The sequence below is a fragment of the Carex rostrata genome, chromosome 8 (genome assembly GCF_964058835.1).
Source record: "Carex rostrata chromosome 8, lpCarRost1.2, whole genome shotgun sequence".
NCBI classification, from domain to species: domain Eukaryota; kingdom Viridiplantae; phylum Streptophyta; class Magnoliopsida; order Poales; family Cyperaceae; genus Carex; species Carex rostrata.
The window spans coordinates 8,417,548-8,437,200 of record NC_135925.1 but is presented as its reverse complement, the minus strand read 5'-3'; the positions used below and the strand labels follow the sequence as shown (position 1 = coordinate 8,437,200).

At 35.1% G+C, this 19,653-nt stretch overlaps 3 protein-coding genes across 3 annotated transcripts; all 3 read right to left on the bottom strand.

The window, feature by feature from the left end:
• Positions 1–1,115: 1,115 nt before the first annotated feature.
• Positions 1,116–4,349, bottom strand: LOC144558034 (uncharacterized). The gene is made up of 3 exons (XM_078306741.1): positions 3,926–4,349; positions 2,465–3,216; positions 1,116–1,869 (listed from the first exon to the last, which is right to left on the bottom strand). Exons 1-3 carry the CDS (start codon positions 4,217–4,219, stop codon positions 1,392–1,394), a joined length of 1,524 nt encoding a protein of 507 aa, XP_078162867.1. The 5' UTR covers positions 4,220–4,349; the 3' UTR covers positions 1,116–1,391.
• A 2,260-nt stretch (positions 4,350–6,609) lies between these two features.
• LOC144558033 (uncharacterized) lies at positions 6,610–9,869 on the bottom strand. Its single transcript, XM_078306739.1, has 3 exons — positions 9,333–9,869; positions 7,746–8,497; positions 6,610–7,139 (listed from the first exon to the last, which is right to left on the bottom strand). Exons 1-3 carry the CDS (start codon positions 9,852–9,854, stop codon positions 6,656–6,658), a joined length of 1,758 nt encoding a protein of 585 aa, XP_078162865.1. The 5' UTR covers positions 9,855–9,869; the 3' UTR covers positions 6,610–6,655.
• Positions 9,870–14,546: 4,677 nt separating this feature from the next.
• Positions 14,547–17,136, bottom strand: LOC144558032 (uncharacterized). The gene is made up of 3 exons (XM_078306738.1): positions 16,702–17,136; positions 15,521–16,272; positions 14,547–15,186 (listed from the first exon to the last, which is right to left on the bottom strand). The coding sequence occupies exons 1-3, from the start codon at positions 16,993–16,995 to the stop codon at positions 14,706–14,708; spliced, it is 1,527 nt and encodes a 508-aa protein (XP_078162864.1). The 5' UTR covers positions 16,996–17,136; the 3' UTR covers positions 14,547–14,705.
• Positions 17,137–19,653: the final 2,517 nt, after the last annotated feature.

Here is a 19,653-nt window from a genome sequence, read left to right as displayed (position 1 = left end):
TCAATTGTAAAAAATAAAAATCGATATGATACTTTGAGATGAATTAATTAAGAATGCTTGCAAAATTTAGTATTTGTAATTAATCTTCAATTGATATTATGATTTAATAACAACGAAAAAGGTGTTGCATGTAATTCCATGTACCAATTTATACCGGACTTTGTCCAATTCCAATGTACCCAACTTGCATGTAATTCCATGTACCAATTTAATTAAGAATGCTTGCATGTAATGTGTTTAAGCTTGTTAGAAGAATAAAATTGTTTTCTATTTGCTTAAAACCCTAGAGATTTTCATTGCAATTCGAGAAAATAAATCACACTGTGAACAAAATTCTAAAAATATGCTAATCGAAAAAGAAAAATCACCTTTTGTTCAACATATATATGTAGAATGCGCTCAATAGTTTATGATTTTCTCATTTCTACTGCCACAAAATAAATGGGTTGCGGACCAATCATTTTGACTTCACATTATAGCAATAGCACGCCAGACCCAATAACAGCAGTTATTATGGGTGCACCTGATGTCAAAAAACAAAAAAATGCATTACAACTCAGCCGTTACATGATAACTAAACTCCATTATAAGTTCCAGAAACAAATGATCAAACTTGTTCTTCTCAGCCATTTCCAGCAATCATTGGTATTGTACATACCAGTTTGAAAATATAACAGCCATTGTAAGGGTAATATCAGGTAAATAAAAATAAAAACATACATTAACAAGGTTAGAGTGCAGCAAATAAACTCCGGTAAAGAACAGTCCTGTTATGAGAAACCAGCCATTGCAAGGGTAACCAACCACAGTTCTGCAATCTAGTTTTAAATAATGTTTTATATTACCAGTATCTACTGTTTGGCATATACACAGCTGGAGCCTGAATCCCACAAGACCTGGAAGTAATTCCACTGCAGGTGTTGCAAAACAGTAGGGTGCAACTACAATGCTATAAGCTAAATAGTAGTTAACTAGAAGAATGTAAGTGAATGTTTCATGGTAATGAAACGGGCTTCTAACATTTTTTTTAAAAAAAACATTAAATTAAAACAGCTCTGAAATTTCTCAAATAAAACCAGTTCCCAATTTGCGTCCTCATATAGAAATAATGACGATTGCAGAGTAATTTTAGCTAGGGAGATTCGTAGCCTTCATTTTTTATTTTAATATTTATAGGATACATTGTCCAGGATTAATGGATCCAGATTTTTTGGAAAGAAAAGCTAGATATAAATATATAATCCCGTTCTTACTAAAGATAAGTAAAATATGCAAATAAGAAAAAAAAAAAGGCACTCCTACAAAAAACGAACTGACCTGTTAAGATTGCTAAAAATAATCAAAATGGAAGACGAATCAATAAACTAATGGTGCACTTACATTTACAATTCCTATGAAAGCAACTTTTCTGTGCTAGTATCTCTCTCATGTTCCCCCTCATATGCCAAATTCATAATCCTCATTTTGTTCACATCTACCAGTTGAATATTTTGAAGTTGAGGATCATTTCGCTCTATATCTGAACTATCCGACTCTATCTGCTCAATTTCTGCAACAATTAGAGAATGCATCCGAGCCCGCTCTCTATCTCTTGGATAAGTACAGTACAAGAAGGAATATATCGAGCAACAAAGCAGATATGGAATAGATACGGCACTGTAAAGCGCCTTAGCTAAAGAGGCAGCATTTTCTTGATTTATCGTAGGATCGTCACTCTTATTGTTGTCTCCTATTTTATATCCATATACATGTTCAGCTAAAAGCCCAACAACTGGAGGGGCAAATGAGGCTAGTATAGACTCAAAAGATCTGTCCAGTGCATAGATGCTTGTTCTTTGCTCCTCTGGTACAATCTCAGCAAATATTGGGCTGCATGAAACATTAAGGTCAAATCATTACAGTCAAATCATTACAGTTATCATTATTGTTAAGCAGCAAGGCCAGGTTGGGATGCCATACTGATACTATCACAACCTCCATCAGATATTGTAAGTATAAATTTAGTAAAGGGATACAACTAAATTAAGGTTTGACAGTTTGAACTTCTTAGATTTACTTCACACCATGATAGGCGTTGCATTTTGCAGTCCGACTTGGTGACTCGTAGTAGTAGCTCTGTCTGAAAAGATTAAGTAGTTTGATATTGGTAGTATTGACTTTCTATCACATTGATTGTCTGACAGTACTTAGTGCCGGATGGTAAGGAGCAAGAAATTAGTTTGTTGGGACACATCAACTTTGGATATACTAATAGGAGGAATGCAGTAGGTACATGAGCAAAAAAACTCGAGGATAAACATATTTTTTGCAACCAGGGAAACAAATGAGATCTTTTGTTCAAACTAGATAAAACCAAAACGTTGTCTAGTTCTGCTTGTTAAATTGTTAACATACTAACCTGAGCGTATAATTAGCAAAAATTTAACAAAAAGAAAAATATTCATAACAAATTTAGGTGATGTACTTGTTTGTAGCAGCAGCGTTCCAAGAGATAATCAAGCCCATGACGAATATCGCAAGAGCATGTGAAAACCCAGTTGATGGGTCATCTGGTAAAGCCAGTAGCAAAATTGCTGCAAGTGGAATTACTGAACCAGAGCTGATCTGTGCCAAAATTATCCTTCCTCCATTAGGAAAATGCTGAGAAATAAAATCTCCCATCTTACCCCCAAACAGACCCCCAATTGAAGTGGCAACAGAAAAAAGAGTCATCAGGAATCCTGTGTACGCGTGAGAGAATCCAATAAGCTCAAACCACATTGGCACAAAGGAGAAGGAAGCCCACGGGAAAGTACCAGCGACACCCTGTGCGACAATAATTTGAAATGACGGCACTTGCATGACAGATTTAGCCTCTTTTATTAGATCCTTAGCCTCTTCCAATGCCGACCTGTGTATACCTCGCTTGTTAGTCAAGACAGCACCACTTGCAAAATGTGGATCTACAGCAAAGTGCCAAACGAGAAATCCAACTACCATGCTTATAAGTGCAACAAGATGAAAAGCAATCCTCCAGCCAGCTATACCCATTATTGTGGTAGAAGCTAGGTAAATTGAGAAAAACCCTCCAAATATGGAGCCGAAAAATCCAGTGAATTGTAACCAGCCAAATGCCGAACCACGTGTTTTGTCATCAGTGGAATCAGCTACTAGGGATTGGATAGCTGGTATGACCAAAGCTAGCCCAATGCCATTCAGACCTCTTGAGATTGCTACCTGCTTCACCAAGTAATTTACTGAATTAACTATAAAAAAGTAAGGGCTTCATTGAGCTATAAAAACCAGTTTTTGTGAGTATTAATGTATGAGTAAGGCTTGGGTGCTATGGATAGCATAAGGCCATCCGTGCTACGGTCTCAAAAACCTATCATATAAACTTCAAATTTCCAATTTGATTTGATAAAGCAATGAAATCTTTTTTAAAAAATAAAACAATGAAATTCTAACATTCAACAGCAGATAAAATGGATCATTTTTCATTTTTCAATTTAGCTGATCTATTGAAGATTAAAAGATAAAATTCCAAGATCTCTTGGAAACACTAAAATTGGTCAATAACAGATAGACACAATAGGAGACTCGAATAATAAGTCAAAAGAAGAAATTAGACAAAAGTGAATACTCAATTTTTTTTAAGTTTGAATCCGGTCCATTTGTTATACAGTAATACAAATCTTAAAGGGACCTCATGCATTACAAGCTTGACCAGATTAACCCGGATTCTAATCGGATGGTCCGGATTGAAACTCAATCGTGTATTTTTTTTTTTTCTGTATTCAACTCAATGGTATATTACCTCATAGGATCCAGACTTGCACCCAAGACCCAAGTTCCCCACCAAAAGCCCAAAAAAGCGGGAGCAATATTGTTTTCCAATCAAAAACCAAAAACGAAAACTCACAAAAACCTTGTCTAAATTAACCACCTGTAGAAAGGTGCTAGAAATGCCGACAAGGAAGGTAGCAGCAGCCCACAAAAACGCACCAAGAGCGATCACATGGGCCCGGTTGTGCCGGGTAGCCATGTATGCTGCGAGAGGGTAGCACACCGCCTGTACAATTGACCTGAAGAGAGTCAATGACCCGAGACCGCTGGGCGTGGCATGAATCGCAGCACCGACCTCCTTGTACACTGCCGGTAGCAAAGCCTCATCTGCCCTCTCCATGATTGAGGCAAGATTGACTAACACCAGCGTTCTCCTCTCTTCCCATAAGCCCATTTTTGGTCAGATTGAGAGACTGAGAAAGACAGGTTTCTAGATCCAGCAACGCTTCAGCGGGAAAGTATATTTTTGTACAAGGAAGAGCGGTGAGAAAGTGTACTTACAGAAGTTCACTACTAGATATGGAGGGAAGGAGATCTTGTTTGGGTCGAAGTCGAAGAGTCTTGTGCAAAGTAGAGGCATGCCTAAACCAACGTAATCTTTTTTAAATAACATTATTAATTTCTAGGAACGTGATAGCATTTCTTGGAACGTGAATCCAATCCAAATTTTAAAATAACATCATTAATTTCTCAGACTTCGGGTGAATTTCTCAACTAGCAATTTTTTTATTAGAATCACTTTTTAAAAGATCACTAACGCATTTATAACGGACGTTAATTGGCACGTACCAGTGTTATAAAAAATGTCCGTGGATCGATTAATCAGCTGATTATTCTAATCAAATTGTCATAGATTTTTTTGATTAATTAGTTAATTATTATCGATTAATCGCTTAATGGTACTCTATCCGTTCGACGACCACATATCGTTATTTACAGCATTGGCACGTACAAGTTATATACCTATGCATTCAAGTTTTCAGAGGTGTAGCTAAATTTTTTATCAAGAGTAGGTGAATCTTTTTGCTGGTAAAATTAGCAGATTGCAATCTGCCGTGAATTCAATATGTGGACTATCCAGAAATAGACAACAGTATGATTATACATAGACCTATACTCAGTTTTTAAAATCCAAAAGTAAATAGTTGTCTACTCCTACTTCAATGTGGCTCCATCACTACAAGTCTTTATACATAACGTATAAAGTTTTTATACTTAAAATATCAAGTCTTTATAAAAAATGAATATATAAACTATTTATGAAGATTGGACAATTTGTGCTAGTTGAGTTTTAATTTAAATTGTAATCTTCCATAAATGTTATGTATCAAAAGTAGAACTAATTAGTGTAAAACATTAAAACAAATTATTTGACTTTTCACCATGTCCAATCAAAATTCATTGATTTAAATTTATTAATAGTAGTGAGACTATATATCTGATATATCAAGTCTCTATACCTACAATAGCAAGTTTTTTAAAGGTTCAAAGTACAAGTCTTATTCAAAGTGCAAGTACAATATCAAGAATGGGACCGTCCATTGGCCCTACGTCCCCACTTTTTTTTTGTAAACAGAAATTGTATTATTTTGTTTGATTTTTTGTGTCATTTTGTGCTATCTTTCGTAAATCATAAAAAATAATAAAAAAATTCCAAAAATAAATTATATAACCAATTTGCTGAGCTACTTAGATCAAATATTAGAAATGAAAAATTAATTGAAAACTTCAACTCAAGTTTTGAGACTCTTCCTTTAGTTTTTTTGCAATTCTAAATTCTGAAAAACAGCATAGCTATCACTAATGCATGCATATTCTATCAAGTTTTTTGAAAAGTGATCATTTGCTAAAATCAAACACTCAAGCATTTTATGACCATTTGAAGTTTCGTCGTCATTTTTTGCATTCTCAGTGAAGATATTGTCTCTATTATCTTTATCCCTTGTCTTAGTCTCGCCTGTTTACGAGAGATGTCTTAAATAAATACATGTATAACATACAGGTGCTTTAGAAATAAGAGAAATGACTAACAAATTGATCAACATGCATTATAACATAAAGACACATATCGATGACGTGAGAAAATATTATATTTATTTTATCACACATGGATCATACAATAAAACTGTGTATAATTGTTGAAGCATTCATATGCATCCGTCTAAAAAAAATCGAGAAAAGTTTTGAAATATTTGAAAACCGATGGCAATGCCAGTAAAAAATTTTTAGGATATTAATAAAAAAATCAGAATAAACTATATAAAAACAATTTATGTTTAAAAAAAAAGTGAAACTGCAGGTGAATTGGCGGCTCTATTCTTGGGACCGCAGCATGGCGACTCTTAAAAAAAGGGCCGTCCATTGGTTCTACGCCTCCGTTATTTTTCGGATTCAGAGAAAAAAGAATGGTTTTTTGGTTTTTTTTTTAATATGGTAATAATAAAAATTTCAGAACAAATAGTTAGTCCAAAGTCTAAATAATAGTTCATTGGAATAAAAGGTCTTAATGCACAATAAATTAAAACCGCCATGAAATTTCTCAAATAAAAGCCTCTCCAATTTGCGTTTGCGTCCTGAAATAGAAATAACAATGATTCCCGAGTAATTTTAGCTAGGGAGCGGAGCTTCGTAGCCTTTATTTTATTTTTTAAATCTTATCAAGATTTTTGAAAAGGAAAGCTACATATATATATAATTCCCCTCGTGCTAAAGATTAGTAAAATATGCAAAAAAGAAAAGAAAAAAAAAACACTCGTACCATAAACGTGTCAAGATTGCTTAAAATAATCAAAATGGAAGACGAATCAATAAACTAATTGTGCACTTATATTTACAATTTCTGTGAAAGCAACTTTTCTGTGCTAGTATCTCTCTCAGGTTCCTCGTATGCCAAATTCATAACCCTCATTTCGTTGCTATCTACCAATTGAATATTTTGAAGTTGAGGATCATTTCGCTCTACATCTGAACTCGTTGACTCTATCTGCTCCATTTCTGCAGCAATCAGAGAATGCATCCGAGCACGCTCCCTGTCTCTTGGATAAGTACAGTACAAGAAGGAATATATTGAGCAACAAAGAAACATTGGAATAGATATGGCAGTGTAAAGCGCCTTAGCTAAAGAGGCAGCATTTTCTCGATTTATCGTAGGATCGTCACTCTTATCATTGTCTCTTATTTTATATCCATATACATGTTCAGCTAAAAGCCCAACAACTGGAGGGGCAAATGAGGCTAGTATAGACTCAAAAGATCTGTCCAGTGCATAGATGCTTGTTCTTTGCTCCTCTGGTACGATCTCAGCAAATATTGGGCTGCATAAAACATTGAGGTAAAAATCATTACAGTTTTCCTTGTTTAAGTGATAATTAAGACTATTGTGGTAATTTATTTTATTATTGTTATGTAGCAAGGCCAGGTTGGGATGCCATACTGATACCATCACAACCTGCATCAGATACTGCAAGTACAAATTTAGTTGGGGATACAACCAAATTAATGTATGACAGTTTCAACTTCTCAGAGTTTTACTTCACAACATGCTAGGCATTTAATTTTGCAATATGATTTGGTGAGTCAATAATTGTAGCTGTCTGAAAAGATTATGAAGTTTTTTATATTGGTAGTATTGACTTTCTATGGTGTTGATTAGTTTGTTGGTGCCGGATGGTAATGAGCAAAAAATTAGTTTGTTGGATTCATAAACTTTGGATATATTTATAATAAGAATTTGGCAGGTACACAAGGATAAACATATTTATTGCACTCAAGGAAATAAAATGAAATCTTCCTTTCAAACTAGATAAAACCAGAACTTTGTCATGCTCTGCTAAGGTAGCAAGCATAATTCCAATAAAGCATTGTTAAATTGTAAATATACTAACCTGAGGACATAATTAGCAAAAATTTAGTTGACTTACTTGTTTGTAGCAGCGCCATTCCAAGAGATGAGCAAGCCCATGATGAATATCGCAAGAGCATGTGAAAACCCAGTTGATGGGTCATACGGTAAAGCCAGTAGCAAAATTGCTGCAAGTGGAATTGCTGAACCAGAGCTGATCTGTGACAAAATTATCCTTCCTCCATTAGGAAAATGCCGAGCAAGAAAATCTCCCATCTTACCCCCAAACAGACCCCCAATTGAAGTGGCAACAGAAAAAAGTGTCATCAGAAATCCTGTGTACGCGTGCGAGAATCCAATAAGCTCAAACCACATTGGCACAAAGGAGAGAGAAGCCCACGGGAAAGAACCAGTGACACCCTGTGTGATGAGAATTTGAAATGAGGGCACTTGCATGACAGCTTTGGCTTCTTTTATTAGATCCTTAGCCTCTTCCAATGCTGACCGGTGTGTACCTCCCTTGTTGGTCAAGATGGTACCACTTGCAAAATGTGGATCCACCGCAAAGTGCCAAACGAGAAACCCAACTACCATGCTTATAAGTGCAACTAGATGGAAAGCAATTCTCCAGCCAGCTATACCCATTATTGTGGTAGAAGCTAGGTAAATTGAGAAAAATCCTCCGAATATGGAGCCAAAAAATCCAGTGAATTGTAACCAACCAAATGCCGAACCGCGTGTTTCGTCATCAGTGGAATCAGCAACCAAGGATTGGATAGCTGGTATGACTAAGGCTAGCCCGATGCCATTCAGACCTCTTGAAATTGCTACCTGCCATTTAGATTGAACTATAAAAATCCAGTTATAGTAAGTACTATTTACCCATCTTTTAATCAACTATCACCTGCAACTTTCAGGACAATCAAATAAATTACAAAATATAAAAAAGGTTTGCCGTTTTGCAAATGGTGCGTACTGATTTCCTCACTAAAACAGATTTCTCTGTATACATAGTTCCAAATTTTATTTGATAAAACAATATATTTTTTTAATAATTGAAACAATGAAATTTTAACCTTCAACAATAACAAAATTTTATTTGATAAAACACTGTATTTTTTAATAATTGAAACAATGGAGTGTTAACCTTCAACAATACTTGATACTTTTACACAACGGATGTTAAACTAAATAGAATATTTTTCATTTTTAAATTTAGCTGATCTATTGAAGATAAAAATTCCAAGATTTTAAATTAGTCAAATAGTCAATAACAGAGAGACAAAATAGAAGACTTGGAATAATTAGTCAAAAGAAGAATTAGAGAAAATTGAATAGTCAGAGTATTATGTCCCACCCACCCCACCCCTCTTGCAAGATTTTTGAGTGAATTTCCCCAACCAAAAAGCCCCAAAAAGATGAATTCATATCACCTCAGTTAACTCAATTTTGAGTTTAGAACCAGACCGTTCGATCTGTTTTAACACGAATATTAAAGAAACCATGCATTCTTCGTCGTACCTAAATGGTCCGAACTCTGATCGGACGTTCCGGATCTAACTCAAAATTTGAGCTATTTTGGATGACCCCGGACTCAAAAAAGTTACTTTCCAACCAAAAACCAAAAAAAAAAAAAACTCATAAAAACCCTGTCTAAATTAACTACCTGTAGAAAGGTGCTAGAAATGCCGACAAGGAAGGTCGCAGCAGCCCACAAAAACGCACCAAGAGCGATCACATGGGCCCGGTTGTGCCGGGTAGCCATGTAGGCTGCGAGAGGGTAGCACGCCGCCTGTACAATTGATCTGAAAAGAGTCAATGACCCGAGACCGGTTGGCGTGGCATGAATCGCTGCACCGACCTCCTTGTATACTGCCGGAAGCAAAGCCTCATCTGCTCTCTCCATGATTGAGGCAAGATTGACTAACACCAGCGTTCTCCTCTCTTCCCATAAGCCCATTTTTTTGGTCAGATTGAGAGACTGAGAAAGAGAGGTTTCTAGATCCAGCGACGCTTCAGCGGGAAAGTATATTTTTGTACAAGGAAGAGTGGTGAGGAAGTGCCCTTCAAAGTTCACTACTTGACGGAATTTGAGGATCCGTAGCGGGGCTACAGGAGGAGATCTCGACTTGTTTGCGACTGCGAAGTAGAGGGACGCGTAAACCAGCGTAAGTTTCTCAGGTGCCATCAATATGTTTTAATTTGTTGACTAAAAAATTGACGAGGGAATCCAATCAAATTTTGATAATAAAATAATTGCTTCGTGGTGCGTTAGAGCTTTTAACATTCTCGGGACTTTGTTAGTTGGATTGTTGCGAGGTTGTTTTCATAAATTACAAATATCTCTCTCTTTTCTTTTTCTTTTCTTTTTTTGAAAATCTTGGTAGTGACATAAATAAATATCATATCTCAAAGCGACCGTCCACTCAATTAAAATTTGATTTTTGAACAATAATATTTCATTATAATTTGATATGAATTTTAAAGCAGTCTCATAAATTTTTAAATTAGTTCCAAAATTATTCGGATTCGGATTTCAAATTTAAGTTTTACATTAACGTAAATGATACGAATTTATAAATTGTGTGGCCATTCGTTGTAATCTGAATCCACAACCACAATCAATTAGGGTCTGTTCGGCTGACAAATGGGAATGGGCTTGGACACGACAATTGAACTGAAAAACACTGTTTCCGTGAAAAGAAAACAATTCAGTTTTTTCCCACGTGAACAGTGATTCGTCCGAACATGCCCTTAAGATTTGGACTCCTACGAGTTTCAATCAGAAAAAAATAATAATAAGATTTGAACTTTAGTGAGTTCTAACTGTGAATTGTTTAATATAACATTACCGCCACCAAGATTTTTATTAAACCGACTTATTATTTGCCTTATTAAGTATTAACTGATCTGGCCAAGGGCCTAAGATCAACATATTTGTTCATTTTTGCATTACATACTATTAATTTTCTTTTGTCAATGATTAGCTCATTTAGTGCTAACCTAAAGAGCGTTTTTGGAAGAGGAGACTGATTTACTAATTGTGATATAAATTAATTATAAGAGTAAAACTAGGGTGTTCCTAAGTATATCAAGTTCCTTTGTGAACTCGATTCTAAAATCTATCATATTGGTTTCAAACGACGTATTCAAATCATTGAAATCATTCTACTTTACGAGTGATGCATCTACTTATAAAATTTTAAATTTTAAAATTAATTTTATATAGAATCAAGTGATAAAAGAACATACAAAAAATAAATGCACTAAAATTAATTTATAAACCTTCTAATTTTGACCGCTTAACTTTACACTAATTTAATTCGAAAGTTTAAAATTTTTGCATGTAGAATTGTAGATACATCGTACATAAGATAGAAGGATTTCAACAATTTGAATTTATCGTTTGAAGCCAATTCGATAGATTTTAGAGTTGAATTCACAAAAGAACTTATTAGTGAACTTAGAAACAACCTTGTTTTACTCTAATTATAAGTCTTGAACTTTTTTTTACAAGTCAGTAAATTGGTTATCATGCATGGACAAAAACATGGTTCCGTATCCTTTGTAGTACCTACGGTGGAACTCATAATTTTATGGTCCAGATTTATTTTCAACCGAATCAAACTTAATCAGACGAATTACATCAATTAACCTCGCATTGAATGGGAAGCAAAGATGTAACTACGTGTTGTGTTGTGTTGTGTTGTGATCAAATCAGATTTTTATGTGTTGTGATGTGTAATGATTAAGTTAGAATTTTGTATTTTGTACCGTATCTTAATGAAATTGTAATGAACAGTCACAATACATTAATCATGACGTAACCAAGATACTTCGTGACAACACGCACTAGTGGAGAACTTGGAATTAGTGTCGGCTGTTTATGAGTATTAGTATCGGACATTAGGCGACACTAATCGGGCTGATACTAATACTTTGTAAATAGCCGACACTAAAAGTAAGGCATTAGTGTCGGCTATTTATTAAATGGCCGACACTAATACTAACTTTTAGTGTCGGCTATTTATTAAAAAGCCGACACTAATAAGTATTAGTGTCGGCCATTTATTAAAAAGCCGACACTAATAAGTATTAGTGTCGACCATTTAATAAATAGCCGACACTAATGTTTTTTTTTTTAAAAAAAATAAATTTCAAAAATTCACTATAAATCATAGAAAATTCTAAAAATGAAAATTTTTGTTCTGGAATGCTCATATATTTTTGCTGAACTATATATAAAATAAAGATATCAAATAATTCATCATAATTTACAAATAACACTCACTAAATAAAATATCATCCAAATTGCTCATTTATTGTTATCATACAAACCCTAAAACAGAAAATACATAAAAGGCCCTAAATAAAATATTATACAAACCCTAAAACAGGAAATACATAAAAGATACATAAAAGAACCTAAAAACTCTAAAATTATAAAGACTATACCAAAAGTCCATGAAGGAAGACTCGGATCGCGAATCTGAGCCCGCAAAATGCGAAACAAATCATAGATTGGTTTTGCATCCGGTTTTGGGCTGTGGAGTTCCTGTCAAAATTTCAGCCCGATCCGACGGACGGATCAAAAGTTACGCCCCTTTTCGTGAAGCATGCGCAGAAGAAGCAGCTGAGAAGATCAGATCGGAGAGAAGCGTGAAGCGAAGTGAATGTTTAAACCCTAAGCGTGCGTTTGAAAGAGGTGCGCGGGACTTAAAATGAAATTTTGTTAGCTTTAGTGTCGGCTGTTTATAAATAGGCGACACTAATAACTGAGAATTAGTGTCGGCTGTTTATAAAAAGGCGACACTAATACATTAGTGTCGGCTGTTTATAAATAGCCGACACTAATTGTTAAGTATTAGTGTCGGTTGTTTATAAATAGCCGACACTAATACATTAGTGTCGGTTATTTATAAACAACCGACACTAATTCTCAGTTATTAGTGTCGCCTACATCTAAATAGCCGACACTAATATTATTAGTGTTGGTTTTTTGTAAATGACCGATACTAAAGTATTAGTGTCGGTTTTTTAAGGCGACACTAATTGTATGTTCTCCACTAGTGACGTGTTGTATTCAAATAAAACTGATTATGTTTAACTATTTTTATAGTTTAAGTTAGTTTATTAAAAAATCACATTAAATCAAGATTTAACGGTCTTTATCATGTATAACTCATATGACTATATATCGTGTCATGCCGTGTCAATTTTAATGCAGAACGGACGGCTATGACATTGGATCAGATCGAAATCCAATACTCATCGGACCGCTTTTAATTCCGTCCGAAATCGTCCCGATTGAATTTTTGGATGAAAGAGAAGCCGCGCTAACAAGTTAAACATGATCGTGGAATATGGAAACCTTCTACTCTTCTAGAAGTCAGTATACCAATGGCAATGAAAATATCTAAATACCTGGTCAATTCTGCCGATGTAAAATTTGACGAAGTATAAAAAGTCAAAGAAAGACCACCTCATCACGCCATCACATCAGGAAAACTTGACCAGATTCAATTGGCAAACCATAGAAACCCAAAATAATGGAAGTGGTCCTGCAAGTCAAGCAGCTTTACTCATTGTGATCTCATAAGTTCTCTTTATTGCTAAATAAAATGCCAATGGAAAATCTAAAGGTAGCACATAACTTCATTTTCTCAAGTGCCCTCTGTGCAATCCATTAGAAGTGCTTATTTTTCATAAAGGGGTCTTGTAATTCTCATTAAGCGCTATCTTTCTTGCTTAAAAAAATGTCACTGCGAAGTCTTAGATCAGCACACCGCACAAAAGTTTGAGTGAAATTACTACGAACTGAAATCAGTGATCTTGTCCCTTTGACGAGACAGGCACTTACAAGTTACAACTCCTTAACTTTATTATTTAAAACCAATGACATTTTAGGTAGATCAAGATTAATGCCTTAAATTTATTATTTGAAACAAACCCATATTTTTTAAGTTACGCTCAATAACTCCTTGACAATTTCATAGTTCATACTAGGGCTGGCAAAAAAATTCGAGGTTCGTGATTCGATTCGGGTTTGATTCGGGTTTGATTCGAGTTTAATTCGATTCGAAATGGGTTTGAATTGAAACGAACCAAACCAGGTTCGGTTCGGAATTAATTCAAACCAAACTCAAACCTAGTCTGGTTCGATCGAAATAAGTTCGTGATTTTTTTGTGGTTCGAATCTCATAAAATCACCGGCCATCCATTTACCTGATGAAATTAAAATCCAAGATAGAGAGTCATAATTTAACTTAGCGGACACTCCCTCGCTCTTAAATCTCAATAACCTAGTTCTCTCTTCACCTCTTCCTAACTCACTCTCCCTCTAGCTCTAAAATCTAGCCGACACTCTCGGCGACTGGCTGTCTCTCCGGCCTAGATGACTGTCTCTCCTCTCTCTTCGGTCGTCTCTCATAGTTCATACCAGAAAAGCCGTCTCTGATGTATTTTTTCATGAATAATTTTTCAACTTAAAAACACTTATTTCATAGTTCATACCGGTAAAAGGAAGTCATGTGACTTTTGTCCCGCGAGAAAAAATTAATGTACAAACTAGGGCTGCTAAAAAATAATTTAGTTCATGATTCGATTCGGGTTCGATTCGAAAAATGTGTAGTTTGCAATTAATTCGATTCGAAATGGGTTCGGTTCAAAACGAATCAAACCAGGTTCGGTTCGAAATTAATTCAAACCAAACTCAAACCTAAAGTAAGTTCGGTTCGGTTCGGTTCGTTGCCACCCCTAGTTCATACCCATACTAACTTCAACAGTTTTGCATGAAAACATAGGTCAAGTTCTCAATTGCAGGCTTGCAGTCGAATTGCTGAATAAGCATAGATAGTTAATAAAGAACCCCAGGTTGCTAAAAATCATTTACATTCTCATTGTGTAGTGTTACAAAATGGTAAGCTGCAAACCTACAAGTATAGCTGTTTTCCTTTTCATCTACCACTCTCAAACCCAAAAAAAAATCAGAATACAAAAATATTAAACCTACAAAAGAATATATACATACAAATGTAAACTATCTCCGCTTACTTGGTTCGACTTGTGGAGGAACAAAAATCTTTTCATCTTCCCATTCATCAAAAAACTCATCATCTCCATACTCTATATCAATCACACTCCCGTGCTTGCTGTACAAATCCCTCTCCTCTTGACCTGCCAACTCAATATGTTCCAATTCAGATGCAATCACACTATCCATCTTTGCCCTCTCCCGGTCCCTAGGGTATGTTTTGTACAGAAAGGAGTAAATAACACAGCAGAGAACCATCGGGATTGAAATGGCTGTGTACAAAGCTTTTGCCAAGGAGACGGAATTATCTCTATCTGTAATAGTGTTCTCAGTCATCCCATCATTGATCGGCTTGTAGCCATAGATATGCTCAGCGAGATAACCAACAACAGGTGCTGCAAAAGAGGCAAGCACTGACTCAAAGGACCTGTCCAGTGCATAGATGCTGGTTCTTGATTTCTCAGGTACAATCTCAGCAAATATAGGACTACAGTTGAAAAACAAATATATCACATCATCAGTAAATGTAAATTCTGCCTCTCAGCTTGGAGGGTACCAATTTTGGATATTCACAGTCACACCATGCGATTTGGCCAAAATTGCACAAGTTGAAAAACATTCAGTTAGCCCATATTAAAATCAAATTGGTAAAGAAAAAAAATTAAATGAATTAAAGTGTTATTAGGTATCCAGTCATTACATAAGAAAACCCAAGGATGAAGGAAAAAAAAATTCAAGATTCATATGCATGGAAAATGACACAAAATTACTATAAAAAATAGTACTTCCTATTGAAAGGGTATCAGAATGAAAAAACTTACTTGTTAGTTGCTGGTGCATTCCAGGAAATACAAAGGCCCATAATAAGCATGACAAATCCATGGCTAAACCCTGTATTTGAGTCATCTGGCAAAGCCAGCAAGAGCAAAGCCGCAAGAGGAACAGCAGAACCTGAGCTTATTTGTGCCAGAATTATCCTTCCTGAATTCGGGTATTTGATCGAGAGATAATCCCCCATTTTCCCACCCAATAAACTGCCAACTGAGCTTGCAATAGCAAATATAATCATCAGAATTGCAGTCTTCTGGTGAGAAAACCCTGTTAGCTCCAGCCACATAGGGGCAAATGCCAGTGCTGACCAAGGAAACGAGCCAGTGACACCTTGTGCCACAATAATCTGAAATGATGGTATCTTCACTACCGCCTTGGCTTCCAATACCAACTCCTTGATTTCCATCCATGCACTCTTTCGGGAAAGGAGATCAGGTGTAGAACCCTCAATCGTCAAAAAATGTGGGTCTTTAGCAAAGAGACGCACAAGGATCCCGACAAGTACACTTACAATGGCGACAAAATGGAAGGCAATACGCCATCCATCGATCCCCATGAAGGTAGTGGAGGAAAGTAGTAAGGCAAAGAAACCACCAAATAGTGAGCCTAAGTTGCTAGTAAATTGTAACCAACCAAATGCGGTCCCACGGGTGCTGTCATCAGTTGAGTCAGCAACAAGTGATTGGATAGCTGGGGTCACAAGGGCAAGGCCAACACCATTCAGAGCTCTCGCAACAGCTACCTAAGAAAATGATTAGAAACCTATGGTACAGTCTTATAACTGGACAATAAGATATTATGACAACTTTATTTGCATAGCAGGGTGTATTTCTAAAGTATGTATTGACAAGGAAACAAAGAATTCTTTTAGGCAACTAATTTTCAAGTATAGAACAGATGTCTGTCGAACTGATTAACAGTAAATTGTATCACTAGATAAATTAAACTTATGTCTTCTAGAACTAAAATCCTCACCTAAGGCATAAATACTAAACAAACGAATTCCTTTGGAACATAGGTATTGACAATTGCAAGTACAGCCACAACAAAGCTTTTATTTTTTTTCTCGAAATCTTACTGGGGAACAACACAAGATAGTAAACAAAAACCTTTGAAATTCATCCCCACAAATACAGGCTTAAACCTATAAACCAGTTCACAATTATTCTACCTGGCTAAATGTGTCTGACACAGCGACTAAAAAAGTAGCAGCGGCCCAAAGAAAAGCACCAAGAGCTATGACATGAGTCCGATTGTACCTCACAGCCATGTACGCCGCTAAGGGATAGCACGAGGCTTGAACGAAGGATCTGAAGAGGGTCAAGGAGCCCAGCCCGATCGGACTGGTATGTAACGCCGCTCCGACCTCCTTGTACACAGCCGGGAGCAGCGCCTCATCGGCCTTCTCCATGATCGACGCCAGGTTCACCAAGAAAAGCGTTCGCTTCTCTTCCCCCGTCCCCATTGATCCGATCTGTTACAAACGAAACGAAGCTATGATCAAGTAGGTTTTCTTTTTCTCTTTTTTTTTTCCTTTCTTTTGTTTTAGTTTGTTTTGATTATTGTGAGCGGGGAAGGGAAAATAGAAATGAAGAGAGGGAGACATTAAGACGAGTCATGAGTAGAGAAACGAACATTTTTTTTCTCATGATATTTGTTGCTCTCCATTTGTATAGACTGGATCCTCCAATACTTCTAATACTGATAAGAGTGAATCTATGGTACTATGCATATGCAGCATATCACGGGTTGATCCATGATACAGATTAAAATTTCTGTTTTCAAAATTCTAGTGATGGATTCAATATGATCTCCATATAAATATATAGTTGCAGAATATTATTTAGAGTTGTTTTACTATTTTTTAAGATAGATAGAAAATAACTTTTATTTGAAAATTCTGGATCATCTAAAAAAAGTGATTTTCTATCTATTTTAAAAAATATTAAAAAAAGTTAAAAATATAAATTTGATCTGCAAGTACATATTCATATGAAAATTATTTTGAACAATTCGAAACTTCGAATCGACTATTAGAATATTGAAAATGAAAATATTGATATATATTATGGACCAAATCGTGATATGCATAGTACCATAGACTCAATCTACTGATAAACTATTGTATTTTCTTGCTCGACTTTTTCAAAAAAAAAAAAAAAAAGCAGTATATCCTTGTTGATTTTGTAGACAAAAATTAATAATCATCGAATAAAGAGCTACGAAGTTAATTTATGTCTTCAATTATAGTTGCTCGAGTTCCTTTATCTATATATAGTAAATTATTGTTCTCTAGAAGCAAATAGTAAAGTCGCATTATATTGCTGAAACTTTAAATCTGTAGCTTACTAAATAATACTCACGCTTAAATCTAGTATATTCAAGTTTCGCTGCTAATCGGAAGGCCAATTATCTCCATGGTTGGCTAAAACCGGAGAAAATGAAGCGATTCTCCTCACCGAGAAAATTGAGGGTCCGGATCCCCAAAGTAACCCAATCTTTGAGTTTTGAATTGAGACCGTTCGATTCAAATTCGTTGATTGAGATTGCTTCGGGATTCGAATTCACGTGAATATGTGCGCTCCACTTCGGATAGATTATTTCGGATTCGAATCGGACGGTCCCGATTTAAAATCCAAAGATTGGGTTACTCTAATGGATCTGAATTCGAAGATTGATGTAGTTTTAAGCGCGGAAGAATATTCCATGGATAGGCAATTGATCCGAGTTACGCGGTTTCACCTTCAACCGGTTGAATTCGCCCGGTCTTTTATGCTTTCCGAACTAGAGCAACGGTACAATCTACGACAAGAATTCTTGGAAATAAATGTGCTGCGATTCTACAGAATCGCAGGGTCTTCCACATCCATGCTTTTATTTGCTTTGAGATTCGTGCAGAGAAAATAACTGTTATTGAGATTCGTACATTTAAAAAATGAATGATGGGATCTGAAATCGCAGGACTATAAAATTCTTTGGAATCGCAGCAGATTTATTTCCGGAATTATTTGGGGCTACGTTCGGATCCTTAAATAACTCAAAAAAATTAGTTTAGATCTGGACCGTCCGATCAGGATCCGAACCTTTTGAGGTTACGGGGTATCACCGGTTGACACGTGACTGTTAGCGGTCAAAGGTACAACCAATTGAGAAAAAAAATTGGACAAAATTTGTATATGTTGGAATCTGAAAATTCGTTAATTTTGTTTATTTCCTCATTAAATATTATGCTTATATGATATTGATTAAATAATAATAAATTATATTGCATAATATACTTGTAGCTTTTCGTTTTGTATCTAGTTTCTGTGTTTATCAAGTCTCTTTGTTTCATTAATTTTATAGCTTATGGTGTAACAAAAATAATTATGTGTGACTTATTAAATAAAAAAAATGTCGCCATTGTCTGAATATATCTATTATGATTTATGTGTTATCTGATTTATTAAGCTTTGACTACCATACGATAAAAGACCAGTTCATAATTAAATAGATTTGAAAGTTCATGATGCTTTGACATCATAATTTTAATTATATTGTGATTGCACATTTTATAATTAGAGATCTTTTTTTTTTTTTGAAAAATATTGTAGGAGCTACCAGTATAGAGATGTAATTAGATATCTCAATTACGAATCCAACAAATTTTATCATCGATATTATAACCAAAGACACATCAATATATTTTATATGCATAACAAAACTTTCAAGATTAATTTCGAATATATGATGCATTTCATACTAAGAATGTTCAGTGTATAATACAAAAATATATATGTGTGTGTTGGCTGCGCTACTGAATTATTTTTTCAAACACAAAATTAGAGATTGTAGGTTTGAAATTCTAATAAAAAGTTTTTATATATTAAATAGTTGGATGTCTTGATTTTCAATCTTTACTAAATATATATATATATATATATATATATATATATAAAAAATATGAAATACTGACATACATAATATTTTGTTGTATATCATCTCATGAATATCCATATCAAATTATAACCATTTACATCTTAAAATTTTCCAATTTTAAAATTAGAAGCAGCCGCAAAAGAAATTTCATGTGTTCCCTGAATGATTAAAAATATATACGCTGACTACATTTTTTTTCCGAAAT

What these genes read in the sequence shown, in the direction of transcription:
- LOC144558034 (XM_078306741.1), bottom strand. Translation starts at nt 4,219, where the DNA reads ATGGGCTTATGGGAAGAGAGGAGAACGCTGGTGTTAGTCAATCTTGCC. An exon ending in TTTCTAGCACCTTTCTACAG is followed by an intron (nt 3,217 to 3,925) that starts GTGGTTAATTTA and finishes TTGGTGAAGCAG; the next exon opens with GTAGCAATCTCAAGAGGTCT. An exon ending in AACGCTGCTGCTACAAACAA is followed by an intron (nt 1,870 to 2,464) that starts GTACATCACCTA and finishes TGTTTCATGCAG; the next exon opens with CCCAATATTTGCTGAGATTG.
- LOC144558032 (XM_078306738.1), bottom strand. Translation starts at nt 16,995, where the DNA reads ATGGGGACGGGGGAAGAGAAGCGAACGCTTTTCTTGGTGAACCTGGCG. An exon ending in TGTCAGACACATTTAGCCAG is followed by an intron (nt 16,273 to 16,701) that starts GTAGAATAATTG and finishes TCATTTTCTTAG; the next exon opens with GTAGCTGTTGCGAGAGCTCT. An exon ending in AATGCACCAGCAACTAACAA is followed by an intron (nt 15,187 to 15,520) that starts GTAAGTTTTTTC and finishes TTTCAACTGTAG; the next exon opens with TCCTATATTTGCTGAGATTG.
- LOC144558033 (XM_078306739.1), bottom strand. Translation starts at nt 9,854, where the DNA reads ATGGCACCTGAGAAACTTACGCTGGTTTACGCGTCCCTCTACTTCGCA. An exon ending in TTTCTAGCACCTTTCTACAG is followed by an intron (nt 8,498 to 9,332) that starts GTAGTTAATTTA and finishes TCTAAATGGCAG; the next exon opens with GTAGCAATTTCAAGAGGTCT. An exon ending in AATGGCGCTGCTACAAACAA is followed by an intron (nt 7,140 to 7,745) that starts GTAAGTCAACTA and finishes TGTTTTATGCAG; the next exon opens with CCCAATATTTGCTGAGATCG.